Raw genomic sequence first — 27,317 nt, 5'->3', positions numbered from 1 at the left:
CCTCTTAATTGCACCTTTTAAGTATCATCCCTTCCTGTTAAATTGGTCCTGTGCCCTCTATCTATGTATACCTATAAACATATATACACATTTATATATGTATTCATATGCCCATATACCCTCATATATAGATATGTATATATTTCTATTCCCTTCAACTACTGAGAAAAGTTTCATAAGTTACAATTATTGTTTTTTCCATGTAAGAATGTAAATAGTTCAACTTTGAGAAGTTCCTTATAATTTCTTTTCCCTGTTTACCTTCTCATGCATCTCTTGCTTCTTGAATCTGAATGTCAAATTTTCTATTCAACTCTGGTTTTTTTCAGCAAGAATGCTTGAAAGCCCTCTATTCCACTGAATGACCATATTTTCCCTTGAAATATGATACTCAGTTTTGCTGGGTAGGTGACTCTTGGTTTTAATCCCAGCTCTTTTGACCTCTGGAATATCATATTCCAAGCCCTTCGATCCCTCAGTGTAGAAGCTGCCAGATCCTGAGTTATCCTGATTGTGTTTCCACAATATTCAAATTGTTTCTTCCTGGCTGCTTGTAATATTTTCTCCTTGATCTGGGAATTCTGGAACCTGGCTATAATATTCCTAGTTTTCTTTTTGGGATCTTTTTCAGCAAGTGATCGGTGGATTCTTTCAACCTCTATTTTGCCTTCTGATTCTAAAACATCAAGGCAGTTTTCCTTGAGAACTTCCTGGAGGATGATTTCTAGGTTCTTACTCTCATCATGGCTTTCAGGTAGTCCAATAATTTTTAAATTCTCTCACCTGGGTCTATTTTCCAGGTCAGTGGTTTTTTCCATGAGATATTTCACATTGCCTTCTATTCTTTCATTTGTTTGGATCTGTTTAACAGCATCTTGATTTCTCATAAAGTCATTAGCTTCCATTTTCTCCAATCTAATTCAGAAGCAATGATTCTCCTCATTGAGCTTTTGAGATCTTTTTTTCCATCTGGCAAATTCGGCTTTTTCAGGCATTTTTCTCCTCATTGCCTTTGTGAGCCTCTTTTGCCATTTCAGTTAGTCTATTTTTTAAGGGAGTATTTTCCTCAGTCAAGCTGTTGACTCTCATTTCATAATTTTCTTGCATTGTTCTCATTTCTCTTCCCAATTGTTCCTCCACTTCTCTTATCTGCTTCTTAAGGTCCTCTATGGCCTTTAACCAGCTTGTATTTTCCTTTGAAGCTTTTGGTGCAGGAGTTTTGACTTCACTGTCTTCCTCCTATTCCATGCTTTGCTCCTTTTTGTCCCCAAAATAGGTGTCTAATGTTGGAATCTTCTTGTCACCCCTCAGTCACTTGACCCCTGGTCTTTTTGCCACAGTAGGACTCTGCCACCAGACAGGGGAGCTTTCATCCCAAATGCTGGGGTTTTCTCAGCTGCTGGAGGTTTTAGATGGGTGCCTTCTCTGAGGTCTCCATATGCTCTGGCAAGCTGGACACACACCCCAGGACCTCTACCCTAGACTGCAATCCAGATGCAAGAAGGGTAAAGCAAGAGCAATTACCCCTCAGACTGGTGCTTGGTCCCCCTACACTCTGCAGGCCAGGATCTGAAGCTGCCACGTGGTGCTGGCTGGCTGTGCCAGAGTCTCAGTGGCTTCTCACCCCAGGGGTGAAAGCCACACACTCCCATTTACTGGATCCCAAAGTCCAGACTGCTCTGACCTCTCTCTTTGTCCTTCACATCTATGTGTTGATAAATCTGGAAACGGCCACAGCTGCTGCTGATCTGGAGTCCCTCTGGCCTGCAACTGGTCAGGCCCACCCTGGGGCTAAAGCCTTGGTGTGGGACTGGGCTTGGCTCCCAGAGTGCTTCACTGGCTGATTCCTGCCAGAGTGCCAGGAGGTCCTCAGGGGGAGGTTAGCTTCTCTGTGTCATTTTGTGGGTTCTGCAGCTCTAAAGTTTGTTCAGAGTCCCCTTTTTACATGGATTGGGGAAAGTGGAATCTGGAGCTGAGGAGAGGTCCTGCTTCTACTCCACCATCTTGACTCCACCCCTTCTTTATTTCTTGAAGGAGTATTTTGTCTCTGCATTAATATAGGTCTTCGTTGTGCCTTGGCAAATTAACTACTGGATATTTGAGGGTTTTTTAATTAATCATTTTGATTTTTTTAATTAAAATTCTATACTAAAACATAAAAAAAGAACATTTCCATACACATAGCAGAACACATAAAGATTGTTCTATATGAAATGATGAATCTCCCTTTCATATTGTGTGCTTTTTAAAAAAAAGCATATAATAAAATTTGCATGTTACTTTAAAGACTCTTTTGCTTGTCTGTGCTTCCTTATAAACTTCCTTTTCTTTGCATTAAAAAGTCCTCTTGCTTTTTGTCATTGTTATTTCTAATCCCCATCTGCCCAACTCCATCCCCAATTAAAACCTGAAAGAAATAAAGAAAAAAACCCTATAACAAATAAGTATAGTCAAACAAAATGAATCCAGACAGACATGTCCAGAAATGCATTTCTCTCCCTGCACCTTTTGTCTGTCATCTCTGTCAGGAGGTAGGTAGCACATTTCAACATTTACTTTGGAGATATCATTGTTCATTGCATTGATCAGAGTTCTTATGTCTTTCAAAGCTGTTTTCTTCACAATGTTGCCCTGCTTTCACTCACTCCACTTTAAGTTCATGTTGTTGAAAACCCTTCCTACACACACAGGCACAAACACACACACACACACACACACACACACACACACACACACACACTTCCAATCTTCTTGCCCTGTATGGGTCATTCCCACCCCAAGCCATATCCCACTTACTTTCAGTCCAGTGACTTTGACTTTCTTGCTGTTCCTCAAGCAAAGTACTCTATCTCCCAACTCTGGGCATTTTCCCTAGCTGTCCCCCTTGTATGAGGTGCTCTTCCTCCTCACCTGGCCTCATGTGTTTCCTTTCTTCTCTGGCTTCCTGGCTCCCTAAAACCCAACTTCTACAAGAAACCTATCCTAATCTTTCTTGATTTTAGTGCCTTCCTTCTATTGATTCTTTCCTATGGCTCTTATCCATAGCTCTTCAGCACACAATGATTTGCCTGTTGTCTTCTCCATTATATTATGAGCTCTTTCTGGTCAGGAAACATCCTTTTCTTTCTTTCTTTCTTTTTGTAATCCCAGAATTCAGCATATTGCCTGACCTATAGCAATAATTTTTATTGACTGAAATAGGCATAAACTGTTTACATGTAATGTATGGGAAGATGATACATTTATTCCTTCAATATTCTCTCATCATCATAGAAAGGCTTTAATTAGACAGAGGGCCTAGAAGTCATTCTGTTATGTTTTGAGGATCTTGAAAGAAGAATGAAAAGGGAAGAAGAATATACTGGGAGAGACAAAAAGGAAGAAAATAGGGGAAATTATCTAACATAACCATGGTTTGAAAGTGGAAGTCTATTCAGCAAGGAGAATGAGGATGGCAGGCAACATTTGAACCTCACTCTCAGCAATACTGATCAAAGGAGGGAAGAATGTCCCTATACACACATAGTTGGGTATAAAAATACAATTTACCCAACAGGAAAACAGAAGGGAAAGAGGTAATAGGAAAGGGAAGAATAAGAGGCAGGGTAAATTAAGGGAGGAATTATTCAGGAGCAATATAAATTCTCAAAGGTGGGGCAGAAAATAAAGAGAAAGAAAAATATAAAAGAATAGGATGGAGGGAAATCCACAATTAACAGTCAAAACTGTGAATGTGAATGGTATGAACTCATCCATAAAACAGGACAGCAGAATATATTGTAAACTAAAATCTAACAATATGGTGTTTACAAGAAATACATTTGAAATAGAAAGATACACAAAGAGTTAAAATAAGGTTGAAAGAATCTACCAATCAATCACCTCCTGAAAAAGATCCCAAATAAAAAACTCCTAGGAATATTACAGCCAGGTTCCAGAATTCCCAGATCAAGGAGAAAATATTATGAGCAGCCAGGAAAAAACAATTTGAATATTGTGGAAACACAATCAGGATAACACAGGATCTGGCAGCTTCTACATTGAGGAATTGAAGGGCTTGGAATGTGATACTCCAGAGGTCAAAGGAGCTGGGACTAAACCAAGAATCACCTACCCAACAAAACTGAGCATCATGTTTCAGGGAAAATATGATCATTCAATGAAATAGAGGACTTTCAAGCATTCTTGATTAAAAAAACAGAGTTGAATAGAAAATTTGACATTACATACAAAAAACAAGAGAAGCATGATAAGGTAAACAGGGAAAAGAAATCATAAGGAACTTATCAAAGTTGAACTATTCACATTCCTACATGGAAAAATAATAATTTTAACTTATGAAACTTTTCTCAGTATGAGAATAGTTAAAGGAAATGGAAATATATATATACATACATATATATGTATGTATAGGAGGGTATATGGGCATATGAATACATATGTGAGTGTGTGTATATATGTGCACAGGTATACATAGATAGGGGACTCAGGACCAATTAAATAGGAAGGGATGATACTTAAAAGGTGAAATTAAGAGTTGAGAGAGGAATATAATGAAAGGAGATGGGGAGAGACAGAATGGGGTAAATTATCTCATATAGAAGAGGCAAGGGACAACTGTTACAATAGAGGGGAAGAATAGGAAGGCAAAAGGCAATGAGTCAGCCTTATTCTCATTGAATTTGGCTTAGGGAGGGAATGACATACACACTAAATATGGTATCTCACCCTACAGGAGAGTAGGGGGGAAAGGGATGAGAGGGGGGATGATGGAAGGAAGGTCAGGCTGGTGGGGAGGGAATTTGGAACCACACACTTTTGAAAAGGGACAAGATTAAAGTAGAGAATAGAACAAGTGGGGGGGTGGGATAGGATGGAGGGAAATATAGGATGGAGGGAAATAAGTCTTTCACAATATACCCACTATGAAAATGTTTTGCATAGCTAAACATGTGCAACCTATATTGAATTACTTGTCTTCCCAGTAACGGTGGGTGACAAGGGAAGAAGGGAAAGAATCTGGAATTCAAAGTTTTAAAATCAAATGTTTATATATATATATATATATATATATATGTATATATATATATGCATATACATATATATAATAATTGTTATTATTTTACACATAACTGGGAAGGAAATAAGATATACAGGTACTGGGGCATAGAGGTCCATTGTGCCCTACTGGAAAGTCAGAGGGGGAAAGGGGGAAATAAGGGAGAGAGCAGATTGGGGGAGGGGATATTCAGTGGGATGGCTGTTTTTGGGTGGTGGGTAGGGGAAAAATGGGGAGAAAATTTGTAATTCAAAATCTTGTGCAAATGAATGATGTAAACTAAAACAACAAAAAAAGAGAGAAATTTTAAAAAAAAAGCAATTTGGAACTATGTCCAAAAAGTCATTAAATACTGTGTTCTTTTGAATTTAAAGACTATCACTAGTTCTATGCCCTAAAAAAATTAAAGAAAAAGGAATCCTGTAAACAAAAATATTTATAGCAGCTCTGTTTTTGGTTGTGGCAAAGAATTGGAAGCATACATAAATTGGAGAATAGCTGAATAAGTTCTGACATGTGAATGTGGTGGAATGCTACTTCACTGTAAGAATTAATGAAATAGTTTCAAAGAAACCTGGGAAGACTCATCTGAACTGATGTGAAGTTAAGTGAGCAAGGCCATGAGAACAAATTATAAAGGCAAACAATTTTAAAGAAGTAGAAACTCTGATCAACATAATGACTAACCACAATTCCAGAGAATTCCTAATGAAACATACCCACCTAGATAGAAAGGTTATTGATAGGTTCACAGTGTAGATTAAAGCATATAAGTATGTGTTGAGGGTATGGGCGTGATGTAAGAACTCTTTTTGGTTTTTACTTTAGGTTTGTTGATTTTTTTATTTCTAATTTTTGACTTGCATAGTCAATTTATTAATGTTTTCTTTTTCTTTTTTTAAAAAAAATATATCCTTTGGATTGTAATTTTTCCCTGAGGATTGTTTTAGGTATATATGTCCAATTTTTTATACACATTTTCTCAATATTATTATTTTCTTTTATGTGGTTATTGTTTCAATCCTTTTTTTTGCTCTTTTTTTGGAGGGGGAAGGTAGGGAAATTGGGGTTAAGTGACTTACCCAAGGTCACACGTTTACTTTTGTGTTGTGCCTGAGGATGGATTTGAACTCAGGTCCTCCTGACTCCAAGGCCTGTACTGTATTCATTGCAACACCTAACTGCCCCTGTTTCAATCATTTTTAATGGATTCACATTCAAAATGTTATTTTAAATTCTCCATTTAGGTCTTGATCTTTTACCCCCTGTACTAGTTGCTATTTTATCATAATATGATATATAAAAGTAGTGTTTAGTATTTCTGCTTTTTTATACCTATATGCTATTTATTTTCTGGTATGCAGTCTGTTTTTGTAAAGGCAACATATAGTACTAATATTTTCTGAATATCATAAGTTTTTCAGTTCCAAATTTTCCAACAGTTTTTTCAACATGATTTGTTCCCTGTTCTTTATCTTTCTGTTTGATTTGTCCAGTGCTGAGAAAGCAGTATGAAAGTCTCTTCTAAGATAGTTTTGTTGCATATTTCTTTTGGGAATTTAGTTAACTTTCCCTTTAGTTATTTAGATGCTATGTCATTTGATACATATATGTTTAGTATTGATACTGATTCATTGTCTATTGTTCCTGTAAACATAATGTAGTTTCATTACTTGTCTCTATTGATATTGTGAATTCTATTTTTGCTGGGCACCACAGTTTAGGGAAGTTGATAAACTGAAGAATGTCCAAAGGAGACCAGCACAATGCAGAAGTATCCACATCATACAGGGACCAATAAAAGGAACTAAAGATATTTTACCTGGAAAAAAAAAAACTAGGAAGATAGCTGTCTTCAAATACTCAAAGGGATATCATTTGGATGAGGAATTAAGACTTGTTCTCTTTAGTCTCAGAGAACAGAAAAAGGAGCAATAGATACAAGTTGTAAAGAAGCAAGTGAAGCCATAATATCAGGGGAAATGTCCTAATAATTGGAGCTGAGGATGGACTGACCTGACTCAAGGATTAATGGGTTTCCCCTGATTGTAAGTTCTTTAGGCAAAGTGTCAGATATTTATAGAGAAAATTTCTTTTTGTGTAAGGAGTAGACTACAGTAATATGGCAATTATGTGAAACAAGAAAGGATTAAGATATGGTTTCATTTTGTGACAGCAGCGGTCATGTATGTGCTTCTACTGCCACTAAGCTGACTCAGGTCCATCTGACCTTGATAAGATGAAACCAGTCTGAAACTGCTTCCCAGACTCAGTTCGGGGAGGCTAGGTGGCACAGTGAATAGAGCCACCAGCCCTGGACTCAGGAGGACTTGAATTCACATCCAGCCTTAGACACTTGACATACTAGCTGTGTGACCTTTGGGCAAGTCACTTAATCCCAATTGCCCTGCCTTCTGCCCTCCAAAAAAGCAAACAAACAAATAAACAAAACCCAACAGACTCAGTTCTCTGTCAACCAAGTGCTGGATTTCATGTCATACAAATGTCTTTCAAGGGCCAAATGTCTCTGTTGTATTTTTGTTTTTAATTTTGTGCATTTTAAGAATAGATGTTACTCCAAGAAAACACACAGAAGTTATAGTTCATGAAGAGCACACTCCACTTACCATTAGAGTTATTGCAGTGGCCGTTGGTGTGGAGAAGGCAAACATTTCAAGTATCACTCAAGCCTACAGTGGATCAGTATTAGTCACACCAAGGAAAAGTGAAGTCAAAAATTCAAAACAATACTAAGGCAAATTATTGATACAACCTGACAAAATATTGATGCCAAAGAGCCTAATTAATCCTTGGGAAACAAACAAAGACTTTCAGAGGGACCCTGTGGCTAAACAGGCTATCATTGATTTTTCTTCTTAAAGTTGGAAGAATGCCAAAAGACTAGGGGGAGAAAAACAGCTGTAAGCCTTTGCTTTGATGGGGGAAAAAATTACAATACTTCTCATGTGCAATAAAATACAAAGACCTGTATTTTTCTTACTGAAGAAACTCAGGGTTTTTTTAAGGATATAGCATAGATGTTGAGAAGAATCCAAGTGAGCCTGTAAACATTTGGGGGGGTCTTTTAATAATTCCATTGAACCTGAAGTTTTGTTCCCACTGACATAATGGTAGACTCTAAAATGTGTATTAATAGAGTGAAATGCAGAATTTCTCTGAAATTACAGAAATTCCCAATTGAAAATGGAATACTACAACATTCTCCGTGTCACAAAACATTAAAAAATTTATCCGAGAAAAAGAAATCAAAATGCTTCAAAAACCTAAGATCATGCCTAATTTAAACCCCATTAAAAACCCTGACTTTTAAAAATGGGCCTTTCATCCAAAGTTTGTCTAATCCAATGTGGTCTGGTTTCATGATAAAGAACTAAAGAATATATGTCAAAATTTTGTGAACTCAGTGCCAAATCATATAAAATCAGTAACTATAGAAAAAAATACACGTTAATTTTTTTAAAAAGATATATCAAGTCATAATGGCTTGTTATATTGCTTTAAAAGTTTAATTATTTTATTGTGAACTAAATAATTTGCAGATACCTGTAGATCAGGACTGCACAACCTGTGGCCTACCAAAGGATTTCCTCTACATATGAAGGATGTTTTCCTCTACATTTTTTTGCAGGCCACCAAAATCCTTTGGCACATTGCAAATGACCAGAGGGGTGTAAGCGGCCCACAGTCTGTGCAGGCCTGCTATAGATGATTACTGAGTTCCTTGTCAATTCAAAATTCTGTGATTTTGTAATCTGTGATTCTTTATCTCTTTCAAGACAGGAATTAGCAAGTATCTCTTGAGTGTAAAAATTAGAAGAACCCTCAAGTGGCCTTCTACTTCATCCTTTTCATTTTAAAGAGAAGAAAATTGAGGACCCTTGAGTGTAAAAATTAGAAGGACCCTCAAGTGGCCTTCTACTTCATCCTTTTCATTTTAAAGAGAAGAAAATTGAGGACCTCGGAGGTTAAGTGACTTATCCAAGTCGCTTAATTGGCAGAAAATCAGGTCTAGAACCCAGCCTCTTGTCTCTTAGAGTAGAGTTCCTTCCACTCCACACCACTGCCTTTAGGTCAGGACTCCTCTGTGTATAAGGAAAAAATAGCTTAAACACTGCCCTTCCATGATTCTCTGTGAATCCATGGTTTATCAGACTAGACAGTCTAAACCTGTAAGGGTATCATTAGATGATAAGATCCTTGAAGGCTTTTATCTCTTTTAGTATCCCCAGTACTGAGCACAGTGACTGGCACATAGTAGGTGTTTAATAAATGTTTATTGAATTGATTCATAACACTTGGAATATTGAGTTGCAAATATCTGGCTAGTGTTTGAAGATGAGTAAATCAACAAGCATATATTAAAGCCTTACTATGTGCTGGACACCAAGCTAGTCTGTGGGCATTACAAATGAAACAATTCCTACTCTCAAAAACCTTGCATTCTATCAGTGGAGACAAAGTACATGGACATAGGTATAGATAGAATAAATACAAATGGTTAGAATCAAGGTACTGAAGAAGGCAGGGCACTAGTACTTGAGGGATCAGGAAAGGCATCATGCTCAAGGTGGATGCTTGAGGTGAATCCTTAGGAAAAGAGGGATTTTAAGAGTGGATGTGAAGAGGACATACATTGCAAGCATGGGGGGACAGATAGTGCAAGGGAGAGAGTTCAGAGATGGAGTGTTGTGGGGAAAGAACATACAGGTGAGTTTAGCAGACTCACAAAGCCCAGGAAATAGTATGATATATGGTGAAGCTGGAAAGAGAGGTTAGGGCCAGGTTGTGAAGGGCTTTTTCAAAATAACCATGATCCTCATGATGAAAAATACTATCATCCAGAAAAAGAACTGGTGTAGTCAGAATGCAGATCAAAGCATACTGTTTTTACTTTCCTTATGTTTTTTTCATGTTTTCCCTCCTCTGGGTCTGTTTCTTCTTTTACATCATGACTAATATGAAAATAAGTCTTAATGATTACACATATATAATCTATATCAAATTGCTTGTCACCTCAGGGAGAAGGGAGGTTAGGGAGAAAATTTGGAACTCAAAAATTTTTTTAAATGAACATTAAAAATATTCTTTATAAGTAACTGGAAAAAATATTATTTTAAAAAATCATCATCTAGAAGGTTTCTTTTAGATGAAGTATTCTTAGGGGATTGAAGAAAGCAGATAATGTCAAAGAGGGATCTGAAAAATTTCTGAGAAATGGGAAAAGTTGAAAAGTTTGGGGAATGTCCACTTGGTTTAACCTCATGTTCTTATCTCTTCCACAGGTTTGGCCAGCAGACAAGCTTGTGAGTTACCCTTTTCTTTGCTCTTTGGGGTCTCTGGGTAATGCAGCCTCCTTCTGCACCACAGGATGCCCACAGAGGCCTGTCTGTGGTGGCCCTGCCTGCCCTGCACCTCTTGCCTGAGACCTGTGGTGCCACAGTTTTCTTCCCTGTCTAATCCCATGGGTCAGGCTTAGGCTGCTCCAAGTTCCTCAATAGTTTTGGCTCGGTATTCTTCTGCCCACCACATGTGAACACTGATATAATTATTTGCTATTTTAATGACTTGGGGGCTGAACCTGGGGAATCCTGATGAAAACAGGACCATCCTTTGAATGATAAGCTCTTACATTTTAAAGCTGGAAAAGATCTTGCAGATGATCTAATTTAATCCCCTCATTTTACAAAAAAGGAAACTGAGGCCCAATTAGGTGAAATCATGTTTCCAGGACACACAGCTTCAAACTAGAATTCAAATTTAGGTCCTCTGACAAGGGTTCAGTAGAAAAAAATCTTAGACTTGGAATCAAGAGACTTGGGCTCAAGTCTAGGCTCTGAAACTACCTACCAGTGTGACTTGGACAAGTCACTGCACCTCCAAGTCAAATTTTCTCATCTATAAAATGGTGATAAAAACAATCACACTGCCTCTTTCATATGTGTGAACAATGAAATGTGATACCATGTGCAGATAACATTGGAAACACTCAAGTGGAAAATAAACTACATCTTGAGTGTCTAACTGGATTGGATTTGACTGGAGTGTCTAATTTGATTGGATGTCAGTTTCCAAGGAGGTTTCAGAACCAACCCAGTCTCCTGGGGACCTGGCCTGTCATTAAAACAGTACAAGTCCTGATCTCTTGGGTTCATTTTGGCACTTTTGATTTCTTCCTTCCTCCCCCCAGTTGTCCCCAATCTTTATTCAATATCTAACCTCTCCTGTCAGTTTGTACTGGAATCAGACAAACGCTCAGCATTTTAGCAGGTCAAGATGCTGTCTCTGGTTGTTATTAGATTTCAAGTTGGTAAGTGGATTGTGTGTGTGTTGGGAGCCAGAGACAAGGAACCCAAACCTGGAACTCCAAGCTTCAGGGTTCCATCCCAGGATAGTTTGTGGCCAGGACTTTCTGCTCCTCTCCTATCTCTCCCCTACCCCAGGGACTGTGTTCAAACACCTTCATCTTATGCTGCTCTTTTCCTCCCACCCAGCTACTGCAGACAAAGCCATGGTAAAACTCAACCCTCCATGGACCACTATCTTCAAAGGGGAGGAGGTGACTCTGACTTGCCATGGATCCAGCTCCTCCAAAGCAGGGACAACATGGTGGTACAAAAACCAACAACTGCAAAAAATGTGGTCTACAAACAGCATTGAGACTAAGCAGGGTGGAGAGTACAGATGTGAGACCCAGGACTCAGCCCTCAGTGATCCCGTGAACCTGGTAGTTTCTTCTGGTGAGGACAGAAAGCCACCAAGCCTCGGGGCAGAGTTTCTAAGTGCAGTCTCCCACAGGGAGGGAGGGACAAATTCTGGGGGCCCTAGAATGCTACATGATATCCCTTGGGCAGCAGCAGAGCTGGGGGTAACAACCTTCACTACTCCCCAGTCAGTCATTCAGAAGGCAGTTGGATGCCCTGAGATCCCCTGGCAGCTAGGGGCTAACCCTGACCACTGGGAGTAGCACAGTAAAGGATGGGCCTCCCTTTCCAAAGCAGATACATTGGGATTTATCTGAGGGAACATCATCTAGGAAAGCTCCTTGTTCCAGGGAGAGGAAGCTAGTGAGGCATCTGGGCCAAGTGGGAAGCATAGGGGGAACCTGGGTCCCCCACCATATACCAGATAATGTCTAGATTGGTACATGTCCCTTTGGAGACAATTGGAAGGAGGAAGGGGAAGAAGGATGGGAGGTGAGTTTCCAATGTCTCCTGGTTTCTCTACAGATCGGCTGATCCTGCAGACCCCGTATTCTGTGTTTGAAGGAGATACATTGGTCCTGAGATGCCAAGAAAAGCATAATGGGAAAGTCAAGGACATGACATTCTATAAAGATGGAAAGAAATTGCCTTACTCCCCTAAAAACTCTGATATCTTCATTTCCATCCCACGAGTTGCCTTAAGTTACAGTGGCAACTATCACTGCACAGGTGATATTACATATGTTCCTTGGGGAAAAAGTTCAACAAAAGTACAGCTCCAAGTCCAAGGTATGAGCTCCAATCCTGGGGGGCAGAAAGAGTAAGGGGAAAGACTATTCAAAGCCAGGGTCTATGTGTGGAGGGCTGAGTAGGCACATAACAAGAGGGAGAACTCGTGACTGGAGCATAAAAGGGAAATGAGATGGGGAATTGCTAAACAAGTCATGGTATATAGTTATGATGGAATACTATTGAGTTGTAAGAAATGACAAGAAGAATGGGTTCAGAAAAACCCTTATGGGGAAATGAGACATGTTTGTCCCATCATCTGTTCAGCTGAAAACACAAGACTTGTCACCCCAGGAGCTCTGACATTCATTGTCCTGGGCACTGTATTTGCTTTCTCTCTCTAGAACTGTTTTCACGACCTGAGCTGAAGACCACAACCTCCCAGCCCACAGAGGGAACCCCAATGACCCTGAGCTGTGAGACCCAGCTCCCTCCACAGAGGTCAGACACCAAGCTGCACTTCTCTTTCTTCAGAAATGGCAGAGACATTGCATCAGGCTGGAAGGAGTCTCAGATATTCCAGATCCCAGCCATCTGGAGGGAAGACACAGGGTCATACTGGTGTGAGGCAAAAGCCATGAGTCAGAATATTCAGAAACAGAGCAACCACGTGAAGATCAGTGTGAAAAGTGAGTGTCAGTGACACAGGGCTGGAATTGAGAGGTGGAGGGAAGGGCGCTGGCATCGCTTCAGACCTTGGGATGCTTTTTCCTGTGCTTTTCCTCTTCCTCTGGGAATGGGAGTGGTGTTGGAGACTACCAACTAGCTTTCCTGTGGGTCTTCTCTTGCCTTATGACATCAAGAGACTTATAAGTAAATAACTTACTGGGGGCAAGCAACAGAAATTTGCTCTAAGCAAGCAGTGTGAATTCCATCCTGAGCAAACACTCTCAAATTAATTTTTAATTTTTTTTATTTTGAGTTCCAAATTCTCTTTCCAGCCCTTTCATTACCCATCAAAAAGGCATTATATGATATCATCTATAAATGTGAAGTCATGCAACATATAATTTCCATGTGAACAATGTTGCCAAAAAAATGGCAAGAAAAATTAAAAGTGTGGGAAAATATGCTTCAATTTGCACTCGGACTTCATCAGTTCTCTCTTTGGAAATGGGTAGCATTTTTTATCATAAATTCTTTGCAATTGTGTGGATCATTGTATTGATCAGAGTAGCTAAGTCTTTCACAGATGATTATCATTACAATATTGCTTCATTTTATACAACATTCTCCTGGCTCTGCTCACTGCCATTTGTATTAATTCATTCTGAACCCATTCCTCTTATCATTTCTTATGACACAATAGTGTTCCATCATTACCATGTACCATGACTTGTTTAGCCATTCCCTAAGGGACAAGGGTCTTCTGAATTTCCAATTCTTTGCCACCACAAAAAGAGCTACTATAACATTTTCTTAAGATATAATTCCTTTCCCTTTTTTCTTTTATATCTTTGGGATACAGACTTAGTAGTCATATTGCTGGGTAAAAGGTTGTGCCCAGTTTTATAGGCCTTTGAGCATAGTCCCAAACTATTCTCCAGAATGGTTAGACCAGTTCAGAACTCTATTAACAGCACATTAGTGTCCATATTTTTCCACCTACCCTCTAGCACGTTATTTTTCTTTTCTGTCAAGTTAGCCAATATGATAGGTGTTAGGCAGTACCTCTGAGTTGTTTTAATTTGCATTTTCCTAATTCTTGGTTATTTAGAGCATTGTTATGTGACTATTGATAGTTTAAATTTTTTTTTCCTCTGAAAACTGCCTATGCATATCCTTTGATCATTTATCAATTGATAATTGATCTTATTTTTTATAAATTTGGCTCAGCCCATCTCAAATTAATTTTTAAAATTTGCAATGCAACAATTACAGAAAACAAATAAGATAAACTCATTAAAAGATGGGGGAAAGGGGAAACAGTGATTTCTATGCTCTGAAGAAATACAATGTAGCCGTGTGATCTTGGGCAAGTTACTTAACCCCAATTGCCCTCCAAAAAGCGAAAGGAGAGGAAAGAAGAGGAGGGGAAGGAAGGGGAGGGGAGGGGAGGGGAAGAGAGGGGAGGAGAGGAGAGGAGAGGAGAGGAGAGGAGAGGAGAGGAGAGGAATACAATGTTAATGTTTCAAGCTATCTCAATTTTAGTGTCCTGAAGCAAAGCACCCATTATACCAGTCAAGTTACAGCTGTGGTCAAGATAAAAATGAACAAAGGAGCCCCAGAATTGCAGGATTAGCTAATAATATTTTTACATTCCTATACCATTCTTCTTCATGCCAATCCTGTCACCTCCTTTGAATATATTGCTTCGTATCGAATATTTGTCTCTTGCCCAATACTATTCTCAGTGCTTGGGGTTGGAGGAAATGGTATATACAAAGATGCTTCAGGTGTGGCTTCTGATGCAAGGAGCTGACAATCGCATTAGGAGATACAAGACATTCCCAGGAAAAAATAAGAGAACAGATTAATGATGAACTCTAGAAAAGGAGGTGATAGAAGAGAGATAATTGTGGGCTAGGGAAGTAAAAGAAGGTTTTCATCTGGGCTTTGAAGGCAAATGTGGTTGGAGTAACCTGAATGATGCCACTTTAGGATAGAGATAACACTTCTCAGTGCCCTCTGTATGCTCTCTGACAAAAAGGTCTACCCAGTGAGGCATCACTCAAGTGTCTCAATTTTCACCTCTAGGTACTGCCTTGGAATGGCCCATAGCCAATGTTGTGGTTCAGAAGCTTATGGGTGGGGAATCAACACTGTCTCAACCTGGGAAAAGATGACTCCTCCCCACTAATATATTCAGGATTATTCTTCATGTCCAGCCTTAATATACCAGTAATTCATTTCCTCCTTTCTTACTATATGTTTCCCTAAGTTCTCATTGTACAGACATGTACAAGTTGGATGCAGCTTCCCCTGCCACCTTTGGCATCCACCAAAGTCAGAAAGGGCCCTCATTTGTGAATTTCATATTCACCCAGGAATCCCTGTCTCTGGCATCATAATGGAGACCCAGCCCCCTGGCGGGCAAGTGACTGAAGGAGAGAAGCTGGTCTTCATCTGCTCAATAGCTCAGGGCACAGGGAACATCACATTCTCCTGGCACAGAGAGGGCATGAAGGCAAGTCTGGGAGAGAAGATTCAACGTTCTCTGGAGGAGAAGTTTGTGCTTTCTGCCTTGAATGAGAGCAATGCAGGGACATATTACTGTACCGCTAACAATGGCATCCACACCATCAGCAGCCTGAGAGTGAATGTCACCGTGAAAAGTGAGTCCTACTCCCATTCATCTCAGTCAGCCTTTGTCCACAGGGAGGGGCCCCTACAGAGTCAGGAGGAGGATTTTTTTCTTTAGTATTTTATTGATACTTTTGTTGTTGCTGTTGCTTTTATGCCTCTGTCATTTCCCACTGATTCCCTTCACAACCGCAGCCCTGTCCATGGAACCCTGCCATGTTCCAAAAACTTATGGTCAAGCAAAACAACCAATACACCACTTATTTCTGAAAATAAATGTCTGATCCTGCATTTTCTGCCCACCCCATTCTCTGCCTACTTAACCCTCAGTCTTTTGAAGTCATAATTGGTCACTGCATTAATCATCACTGAAATCTTTCAGTACTATATTCCTTTACATTTGTGATAATTTTTTACATTTTCCTCTGCTCTGCTTTGCTCTACATCAACTCATTTCTTCCCAGGTTTCTCTCAATTCTCCATCTTTGTCATTTCTTATAACCCAATAACATTCCATTCTATTCATATGCCATTTTATATTTATTCTGCATGTGTGAGATAAAAGAGGTCAGAGGCTGAGTCTGAGATCAGAAAAGGTCTTTATTCTTTCTCATGAGAAAGAGCCCTCTGCCCCTGTCACTAAAATGGCAACTGTCAGGGAGAGAGCAACAGGTAGAAGTAAGCCCATGGTTACATAACCTTCTAATGCAGAAACCCAACCCCCCAACTGGCCTTCACTCTCATTGGCAGGGAGATGGGCCCACAACCTAAGCACAGGAATCTATCTCGGAGACAAAGGACACAGAAACATGTGGGTGTCCAATGCAAGGTCAGGAAGGTAGTTTTATCCTTATTTGGCATATCTTGTGCTGAGGTGGCACTGGGGAGGGTCTCCATTGCTCTAGGTCCCAGATTCCTGTAAGGTCAGGTGACCTCTAAACTTAAGCCTAGTAGATGCTAAAGTCACTCTAGATTTGAGTTTTCAGAATGGGGAAACTTCACTGCAAATTATCCCTCACATGCATATATGTGAATAGTGATTATTTAATTGTTTGTGTTATCAGTGCCTGGCACACAATAGGTATTTAATATGTGTTTGATGATTAACTGATTGATTATTTAACTATTTCCTTAATTGAAGGGCATCCACCTTGTTTACAGGGAGTAAAAAGTGATACTATAATTATTAGTGTACATATGAGACCTCGGTCCTTCTTAGGGTATATACTTGGTAATGGGTCAAGGAACATGAATAGTTTAATAACTTTTTTTGACATAACTCCAGATTGTTTTCTGGAATAGTTTGACCAATCCATAGCTCCAGTAACATTGCATTTGTGAATTTGTCTTACCATAGCCCCTTAAGCATTTATCTTTTTTGTTTTTTATTAGGAGCATTTCTATACATGTAGCAGAACAGAAGAGTATCATACATAAAAACATGTCTCTGTTGTGTCAGCTTGCTTTTCTCTTTAAATAAATATTAAATTCAGCATAGAGCTTTGAAAGCTGTTCTGCTTACTTATGATTCTTTCTGGTCCTTCTCTTCTGTATGTTTATTTAAAATGTTTCAAAGATCATCTTTTCTTTCTTTTCTTTTCCTTTCTATTTTTGGTGGTGTTGGCAACCCTACTCTGCACTTCATTTCATGTGTCCTGAACCCACTAAAAAGAAAAACAACCCTTGTAACAAATATGCTCAGTCAAGTAAAACGATTTCTCTCATTGGTCATGTCTGAAAATGTATGTCTTCTTCTTGAATCCATCTCTTCTCTTGCAGTGAGGGTGGGTAGCATGCTTCATCATTTGTCCCCTGGAATCATGATTGATTATTGCATTGACCAGAGTTCTTAAGTCTTTTATATTTGTTTTCTTTATTATATTATTGTGTACATTGTTCTACTGATACTGCTTACTTCACTTTGCATCACTTCATGCAAATCTTCAAAGGTTTCTCTGAGAACATTTCTTTTGTCATTTTTATGGTGCAATAATATTCCACTATATTCATATACATATTTGTTCAGACTTTACCTTGATGTATACCTCTTTTTTTTTCTTTTTGGAAATGGAAAGCAGGGCAATTGGGGTTAAATGACTTGTCCAAGGTCACAAGGCTAGTAAGTGTTAAGTGTCTGAGGCCAGATTTGAACTCAGGTCCTCCTGACTCCAGGGCCTGTGCTCTATTCACTGCACCACCAAGCTGCTCCCCCCACCCCTCTTGATTTTTATATGAAAATTCAGAGCATTTTTTTCATGTGGCTATTGTTTGCTTACATTTCTTTTGCATTTTTTAAAATTCTATCCTCAATAAAGTAGTTACTATCTATTGAGGACTGACTGAAAAAATTACAGTATATAAATGTAGTCAAGGAATCAATAAACATTTATTAAGGCCTTACAATGTGCCAAGCAGTATTAAACACTAAAGGTAAAAGATAGTCTCTGCTTTCACAGTTTAATAAGAAAGAAAACAGGCAAACAATTCTGTACAAACTATCTCTTAAATCGGAAATAATTTACTGAGAGTACCAGAAGTAAGGGGGAGGGCAGCGAAGACTCTCTGTAAAGGATAGTATTTGAGCTAGGACTTGGCAGAAGCCAGGGAAATCAGAAGGCAAGAATGAGGAAGAGGAAAAAATCCAAATATGGAGGACAGTCAATGAAAATGCCTGGATTCAGGAGATGGGGTGTCTTGTTTAAAAAACAACAAGGACACTGAATCATAGGATACATATTGGAGTGTAAGTCATAATAAGACTGGAAAAGTGGGGGAGAGAGGAACAGGGAGACATAGGTTATGAAGTGTACTAAATGCCATACAGAGGATTTTATGTTTGATCCTGTACATGATAGGGAACCAATGGAGTTTGCTAAATGGGGGAGGGGGACAAATGAATGAAGGAGAGGAGTGGTGACATAGTTCGACCCAAGCTCTAGGAGGATCACTTTGACAGCTGTTGGAGGATGGCCTGGAGTGGGGAGAGACTTGTGGCAGGGAGATTAACCAGTATTCTCTTGCATTAGTCCAGATATGAAGTGAAAGAGCCTGCGACAGGATGGTGGCAGTTTTAGAAGAGAGAATGAAATATATATCAGAGATGTTAGGAAAGAAAAATTGGCAGACTTTGGCAAGATATTCAATACAGAAGGTGAGAAAGAGTGAGAAGTTGAGGATGACACCTAGATTTTCAACCTAGGTGATGGGGAAGATGATGGTGCCTCAAAAGTAATAGAAAAATTTGGAAGGGGAGAAGGTTTTGGGGGAAAGACAATGAGTTCAGTTGGGGATATGTGAATTTAAGATGTCTATAAGACATTGAGTTAGAGATGTCCAATTCTTAATTGGAGATTCAAGACTGGAAGTCAGCAACAAAGTTAGAGCTGGATAAGTAGATATGAAAATAATCAACATAAGAATGATAATTAAATCCATGGGATCTGATGAGATCACCAAGCAAAATAGCATATTATTTGCCCATGAGAAATGATGCAAGGTTTCTTGCCTTCCCAATGGATAGAGAAGGGGCAGGAGGGAGGGAGAGAATTCAGAACTGAAAATAATATTTTTTCAAAAAGAAAGAAATTATGAAAGGGGTAGATTCAGAGAAACTTTGGAGTGCTTGTATGAAATGACCCATATTGAAATAAGTAGAACCAACAGAAAAAAAAATTATACAATGATTAGAACATCATAGAAGAAAACAACTGTCAACAATCTTAGAATCTAGTATTAACTCAATAACCAGTCAGAACTTAAGATTCACCTCTTGGCAAAGAGGTGACAAGCTAAAGATGCAAAATGAAATGTGCATTTTTAGGCACTGACAATGTGTGGATTTGTTTTCAGTGACTATACGTATTTGTTATAATTACGGACTTTTATTTTGGTGAGGAGAGAGGGTAGAAAAGAGAGGAGATTCGGGGTTTAATGATACTAATACCAAATTTTTTTTAAAAGGAAGAAAACTCCCTTCTCACCTCAGCTACAAGAGAATCCCCAGCATCATTTAAAGTTTAATTCAAATTCCTGTCTGCAAAAAACTGATCCTCATCCCTCTAGTTACTAGTGCTCACCCCCTCAAAATGTCTTTGTATATTTTGTATTTAATTTTCTATGCACACATTGTTTTGTTCAATGCAATTTAAATTCCTTGAAGGTAGTAACTATTTCATTTTAGTCTTTGTATCTCCAAGATATAGCACAGTGCCCAGCACACAGCAGGTGTTTAAGAAATGTTTCTTGAATTAATGATTAAATAAATTACCTATTCATATCCTTTGGTCACTTAGCTATCAGGAAATGGTTCTTGTTTTGAAATTATTTTCATCAATTCCCTATATAATATGAAAATCAGATCTTTATGAGAGATATTGCTACAAAAAAACTGTTTCCCATTTAACTGCTTCCTTCTAATTCTGACTGCCTTGAGGGAAGAAAAGGGAAGGGAAGATAATAGGAATTTATTGTGTGCTGAGTACTTTTACAAATATTTTCATAAGAATTTTTACAAATGTTTTCATGTTTAATTCTCACAGCAACTTTGGGATGTAGGTCCTATTATTGTCCTCATCTTACAAATGAGGAAATTTGATTGTGTTCATATGAAAGCCTTTCAATTTTTTTGTGACTGAAATTGCCTGTTCTATCTTCTATGATCACTTCTATCCCTTGTTTATTTGAAAATTTGACTGAACATTAAAGAATTCTCCTTCTAGTTAGAGTTGTACAAGATAGCTCCTTTCAATCTACTTAATATTTTGTTTGTAATTTTATATTTAAGGTGTATATCCATTTGGAGTTTGTTGGGGCATGTGGTGTAAATGATAGTATAAACATCAACTCTGCCAGATGGCTTTACTATGTTTTGAAAATTGTCAAATAAGCAGTTATTTCCACAGCAAATGATATCCTTGAATTTATCAAAGATGAGACTTATGTGTTTGATTAATTCAGAGGACAACTCTGCTAGAAAAAAACTGCAAAATCTAGAAACTATCTGGGGCTAAAACTCATTATTAAATATGGAATGTTTGATGTATGGAGTCCAGAAAGACCACTGAGACATCGTTCTATTTCACACATCTTAGGTAAAGAATTCATGAGTCTCTTGCAAAAGGAGAAAAATTTTCTGATATATTTTATTTTCTCTGTCAGTTCCAGTGTCTCAGCCTCTCTTCAACCTCAATGCACTTGAGGCACAGACCACTGTGGGGGATGTGGTGGAGTTTCACTGTCATGTCCTCAGAGGTTCTTTCCCAATTCAGTATCAATTTTATCATGAGAAGACAATCCTTGAGAACAAGATGGCTCTTTCTGGAGGGGCAGCTTCCTTCAACCTCACCATGACAACTGGGCATTCTGGGAAGTACTTCTGTAGGGCCAACAACAGTTTCAGTTGCCAGTTCAGTGAAACTCTGACACTCTCCATCTCAGGTAGGCAAGATGCTCTGGGATTGATGAAGAAACTTCAATGATGGCAGATTATAGTGCAATACTTTCTGACACTGGCCCACCCAAGATTCTAGCCATGTCTTTAGTCACAAAGGAATGGGATGAAGTGAAGTCAGGGCTCAACAACTACTTATCACCCTTCTCCCCATATTGGTCTGTGATTGGCAAACTATAATTCAGGTTACTAGGTAAATACAGCTGAGATCATCAAACCCTACCTACAACCTGTTGGTAAGAGAAAGACCCACAGATCTGTTTTCCACTCATGTTCCAATATCTGGAGATGCTTTGGGCCCTAGGTATGTCTTCTCCAGGTCTCATCCATAGCTGTTTTCTCACAGTTCCTACAAGAAGTCAGATGGATGTGGCCATTGTGGGAATGACTGTTTTCCTGTTCAGTGTCTTTATCCTCATTATTGCCGCTCTCATGGTTTACTTCAAACTCCTGAGAAAATCAGGTTTGTAACTCACCTTGGTTACCATTTGTTAAGCCTTTAAAAATCAGTTTGATATACTAGACTTGTGTTTAGGTTTTCCCCCCACAAATAGATATAAATATAGATAGATAGATACATAGATAGATGGATGGATAGATGGATCCATAAAATCAGTTTGATATACTAGACTTGTGTTTGGGCTTTTCCCACTTAGACTCTATTACAGTTATATTACCTGATAATCAGAGATGCCAGGCTGAAAGTTTAACTGAACCCAATTCAACAAACATTCATTAAATACCAACTATATGCCAGGTTTGGGGCGGGGGGACAAAAGGACAAAACCAAAGGAGCCCATGACCTCAAGAAGCTTGCAATCAAATAGAGGGAAAGTCATGCACACAATCGTAATATAGGGAAGAGTAAAACAAATGCAAAAGAGTGATCCACACAAATGTTAGTATAAGTTCGAGGAAAGAAATATGATTTTTTCTTATGGGATAGGAAGAGGCAGGTTTTATGGAATAAGTGATATTGGCATTAGACATTGAAGGAGACAATATGAAGTTGTAGATGGGGTCCACATATGGAGAACTGGCATGAAAGGGGACAATATAAGAGTGGGGGATGGAGTTTAGTACATACAAAATTGGTGTGTGCAAAAGGGATAAGTTTGGAAAGCTAAGTTGGAGCCGTGATGCATAGTCTTTCCCAATTCATTCATCTGGGACTCAGAGTTTAGCATTTACTTTCTTAGACAGGCAGAAGGGAACGTAAAGATCATTTCAGATTTGAGGAAATAAAGCCCAGAGAGATAACATGACTCCACTAAGGAGGCTTTTGTTCTGATGTTCACATCCTCATATAAGATACAAAAGGTTCGATTATGATTTAATACCAGTGATCCCCAGAATGGTACAACATGTTCTATTTAGCACAATTTTAAGCTTTAATAACTACTAAAACTTGTGAGACCTCTGTGTATCCAGCTCTCAGTCTCACTTCTGAGCTCCAATTCCACATCTCCAACTGCCTGTTAGATATTTAGAACTGAATAACCCATAGCCATTTCAAATTAAATATGTCCAAAGCAGACTTGCCCAGGATCAAACAGCTGCCAAGTGTCTGAGGCTCAATTCAAAATCCAGGTACTCATGACTCTAGGCCCAGAAATCTATCCCAGCATCTCTCATATATGCCTCCTTCTTCTCATTCACAAAATCACCACTCAATTCAGGTTGTGATCCTCTCTAGTTGAATTACTCCTATAGCATTGATCTTTTTGTTTTAAGTCTCTCTCTCCACTCAGATGCCAATAGGATCTCGATAAAAGCACAGGTCTTTCCATAAGAAACTCAATAAACACTAGCGGCTCCTTATTACCTCCAGGATCAAATATAAATCTTTGATTTGGCATTTAAAACTCTTCACAGCTTGACCTTTTCATACCTTCCCAGAGCTGTACTGCCTGCTACACATTCTAAATTCTGGGATCCAGCATACTGGCTTACTTATTGTTTCTTTCTTTCTTTTTTTTTTTTTACAATGTTAAAAAAACATATATAACTTGACAAAAACTTCAGAGCAAAAGAATGAATCCTAAATGCCTGCTTACACTTCAATAGTGATAGAATGGCTCTTAGACTTTATCAGAGGCAGGGTCTCATTTTACAGAAGAGGAAAGTGATGGGGTGACTAGGTGGGGCAATGAATAGAGCACCAGCCCTGGAGTCAGGAGGAACTGAGTTCAAATCCAACCTCAGACACTTAACACAAAAAACTAGCCATGTGACCTTGGGCAAGTCACTTAACCCCAATTGCCCTCCAAAAAGCAAAAAAAAAAAAAAAAAAAGAGGAAAGTGAGACTCCAAAATATTAAAGCAACCCTCATTATAATGCTTGTCCCCAACCTCTTGACTTCCAGTCCTGTGCTTTTTACGCTAAGCTACCCTGTGAGTTCTATATAGCTTTTACATTCTAATTAAACACTGCATCACAAAAAAAAGAAAAAAAATTGTTTTACTTGCACCAAACACTCCATCTGCCATCTCTATACATTTGCACTGGTTGTCCTGCCTATGTGTGGTAGGATCTCCCTCTGTACCTCCACCTGTTAGTTTCCCTGGCTTCCTTCAAGTCTCAACTCAAACTCTCCTTCCTTCAAGAAGATCCCTTAGCCGCTTCCCCTCTGAGATGTCCTTCCATCTGTTCTATAGAGATTGTAAATGTACCTGGTAACTTACACGTGGTCTCCCCCATTAGAATGGAAACTCCTTGAGGGCAAGAATGATTTTTTAAATCTTTGTTTGGATCCTCAGCACTTAGGATAGCTCCTGGCATATAGTAAGTGTTAAAGAATTGTTTGTAGGGGCAGCTAGGTGGCACAATGGATAGAGCACCGGTCTTGCAGTCAGGAGAACCTGAGTTCAGATCCAAACTCAAGACACTTGACACTTACTAGCTATGTGACCCTGGGCAAGTCACTTAAACCCAATTGCCTTGCAAAAAAAATTTGCTTGTTGATCGACTAATTGACTGACTCTGATAAAGTCCTCATTGTCTTCACCAGATGAATGAAAACTCTAGATTGATGTAGAGAATATAAAGGGAAGGAAAGAAAGAAGGAAGGAAGGAAGGAAGGAAGGAAGGAAGGAAGGAAGGGAGGAAGGGAAGAAGGGAGGGAGGGAAGGAGGAAGGAAGAAAGGAAGGGAGGGAAGAAGGGAGGGAGGGAGGGAGGAAGGGATGAAGGACTCTTCTGACACCCTGTTGTGCTTTTTAGGAAGAAGCTCTGCTCCTAGCCCATACAGGTGAGGCCTCTGCTTCTACAAGCCTCTTCAGGTTTTCTGCCCACTCCTCCCCCATTACACTGCCCCACCCACCCACCCATGGAGAAGCTCAAAAGTGACCCAGTTACTGCCTTTTGTCCCCAGGGATGGACCTGTTTCACACCTTTTGGAATGTGCAAAGGATTTCACAGGGTGGTGTCCCTCATCACTATCCCCAAAACATCCCCTTCACTATCTAGTTTCTGGTCTTTTTTTTTTTTTTTTTGCTTTTTGGAGGGCAGTTGGGGTTAAGTGACTTGCCTAAGGTCACACAGCTAGTTTTTTTTTTTTTATGTTAAGTGTCTGAGGCTGGATTTGAACTCAGTTCCTCCTGACTCCAGGGCTGGTGCTCTATTCACTGCACCACCTAGCCACCCCTAGTTACTGATCTTCTTATGCCCGATATTAATATGATTATTTAACTCACAGACTTGACCAATGCTTGTCATTTCCCTATATTTCTCTAACCCTTTCTGTGTCAGGGTTTCAGCCTTAGGTCATGAAATCCCAAGTGGCATGGCTGTGTTTTTCTAACTGATAATACATATAGCCTAACACAGACAAAGACAAATAAAGGTGCTAAATTAATTCCTTTTGAGAACTATTTATAATACTGAAAAGGATAAATATTTTAGACATTCAGATTGGCCACTCCAAGAGTAAGGCATTCTTATCTATGGATTGGCCTTATTCCCAAGTCATCCCAACTTAGACTACTTAATCTACATATATAAGTTGTCTGTATAATTGATGCCTATGCTCCTAAAGAATAAATATCACCTCATAAAATACCCAGAATTCTCAGTGACTTTCTGGCTTCTAATTTCCCTAAAATTGAATACTATCTTCATTCTTTTTGCTCCCAGGGCTCTGCCCATGACTTACTTACATTCACTTGTGTCTCTGTTTCCCACAGGGTCTCTCCTATCTCAAACCTTCAAGAACCTGTCTATTCAAATTCATCTGCCCAAATAGAACTGGTGCCAATATATAGTAATGGTAAGGACTTCACATTTGGGCAAGGATTGAAGAACTTGGCCCTGTGGGTAGAGTGAGGCAGAGGAAAGGGAACATGAGGTAAACAGGGCTAAATCCTTGTAGCTACTCAAGGCTCTGCTCAAGCCCAGCCACCCAAAATCAATGAATGACATACCTAGTATTGTGAATGAAGGAAAGAATGAAAAATCACTTATTGAATATTTAATATAAGCAAAATACTGGGATAAGTTCTGGGGATACAAATAAAGAAGTTAGAAAGTCCCTGCTCTCAAGAAATTCACATTCTAATGGTGGTAGATAATAGGTTTTAGCTGCAAATCAGATGGAAAGGTCCCATGGTACAGTTGGCAAAGAAGGTAGAAATGATTTTTTTTAATCATTTCCAATTTATATAAAAGGGATGGACCATTTGATAGTGCTAATGCCTTTGTTCACAAGACTTTTCTTTTCTGGATCTTCAGTAGTTATTGCAGAAATTACAGAAGGGGGACAACTAGGTGGCACAGTTGTAAAGTGCTGGCCCCAGAGTCAGGAGGACCCAAGTTTGGTTCCAGCTTCAAACAATTCACACACACACACACACACACACACACACACACACACACACAAACTAGCCCTGTAACCTTGGGCAAGTTACTTAACCCCAATTGTCCTCCAAAAAAAAAAAAGAAATTGCAGAAGGATTTGCCAGGCTATGTGTTCCTTAGGATTGCTTCCTGGGATGATGACTTTGGGGACTAGGTTGGAAGCAGGAAGGATAGTCTGGGGATGCTGTACTGTATGTTCCTGACCTTACCATCAATGGCAGTTGGTCAGCAATTGATGTTGCTATTTGGAGAAAAAACTGATCCTACACACTATTCATTTCACTATTCCTCCACCATGACTGTTCCCATCAATTTTAGCTATGTGGCCCAGGTTGGCAGCAGGGCCAATGGTCTGTGGGATTGTGCTTTTCCCAAGGCTTTTGGATGCAGGGTCCTAGCTCATATCTCTCTGGATTTGAAGGGAGGTGATCATTGAGAAAGTAGCCATGGTTTGACTTGCCACCTCCCATCTCTCCCTTTATGGCTCCAGTCTGGTTAACTTGTCTGTCTCATCATCAAGTAAGGAGGATTCTGAGTGATGTGGTTGGGAAGAGCTAGTAATCTGAGCTCTCAGCCAGGGTCTCTTGATCAATTTTGTCTTCTGTTGCAGTCAATCCTGTAATTAAGGACATAGTCTATTCCGAACTCTGGAGTACCCAACAGGAAAAAACAAGTAAAGGTGAGTCAATGGGAAGTGATTATGATTCTAAAGTACATCTTACTAGATCTTAGAGCATTACTCTATAATAGTGAATATCAGTGTCTAAAAATGGAACATGCTTCATTGTAAATGTAAGCTCCCCAATACTGGAGGTGTTCCAACAAAGGCTTGATGATCACCTGTGTAGGATGGTTGTATAAAGGATTCATGCATTGGGAAGAGGCTTAGATTAGATGATCTCTGAAATATCTTGAGAATCTATGGTGTTAGCCCTTAGACAATATCTTCCGGAAAACTTTGTCTTTTCTTTCAGTAAATCCTACAGTTGAAAATGTGGTTTATTCTGAGATCTCTTTCAAAGAACATGGAAAGGAAGGTAAGAATGCTCAGTGGTTCAACCCAACATGTTTTTCGAGTGACTCTTATTTGTAAGCTCTGTGCTTGGTGGTACAGAAGGATGCAAAAAGAATTCAACATAGATCCTGCCCACTACCCCATGACCATCATCCCCTGCCAAATCTCAAAAATCTAGTAAGCAGAT

The 27,317-nt window shown here is 39.2% G+C and overlaps 1 protein-coding gene across 2 annotated transcripts in view; it reads left to right on the top strand.

The window, feature by feature from the left end:
• Window positions 1-27,317, top strand: part of LOC138141963 (Fc receptor-like protein 2) — a 38,156-nt gene that overhangs the window by 4,747 nt on the left and 6,092 nt on the right. The window contains exons 2-12 of one of the 2 annotated variants that reach the window (XM_069062849.1): window positions 10,363-10,383; window positions 11,572-11,817; window positions 12,307-12,570; window positions 12,915-13,199; window positions 15,558-15,845; window positions 20,971-21,249; window positions 21,609-21,725; window positions 24,484-24,511; window positions 25,446-25,528; window positions 26,726-26,794; window positions 27,090-27,152. In XM_069062849.1, the coding sequence (XP_068918950.1) occupies window positions 10,363-10,383; window positions 11,572-11,817; window positions 12,307-12,570; window positions 12,915-13,199; window positions 15,558-15,845; window positions 20,971-21,249; window positions 21,609-21,725; window positions 24,484-24,511; window positions 25,446-25,528; window positions 26,726-26,794; window positions 27,090-27,152 (1,743 nt within the window). The remainder of the gene's footprint in view (window positions 1-10,362; window positions 10,384-11,571; window positions 11,818-12,306; window positions 12,571-12,914; window positions 13,200-15,557; window positions 15,846-20,970; window positions 21,250-21,608; window positions 21,726-24,483; window positions 24,512-25,445; window positions 25,529-26,725; window positions 26,795-27,089; window positions 27,153-27,317) is intronic. The other variant, XM_069062850.1, reaches the window with a different exon arrangement.

This window comes from Petaurus breviceps, unplaced genomic scaffold (genome assembly GCF_028583685.1).
Source record: "Petaurus breviceps papuanus isolate PSGF00001 unplaced genomic scaffold, PetGlider_PUasm1.0 90510, whole genome shotgun sequence".
Taxonomy (NCBI): domain Eukaryota; kingdom Metazoa; phylum Chordata; class Mammalia; order Diprotodontia; family Petauridae; genus Petaurus; species Petaurus breviceps.
This window is presented reverse-complemented; position numbering and strand designations above follow the sequence as displayed.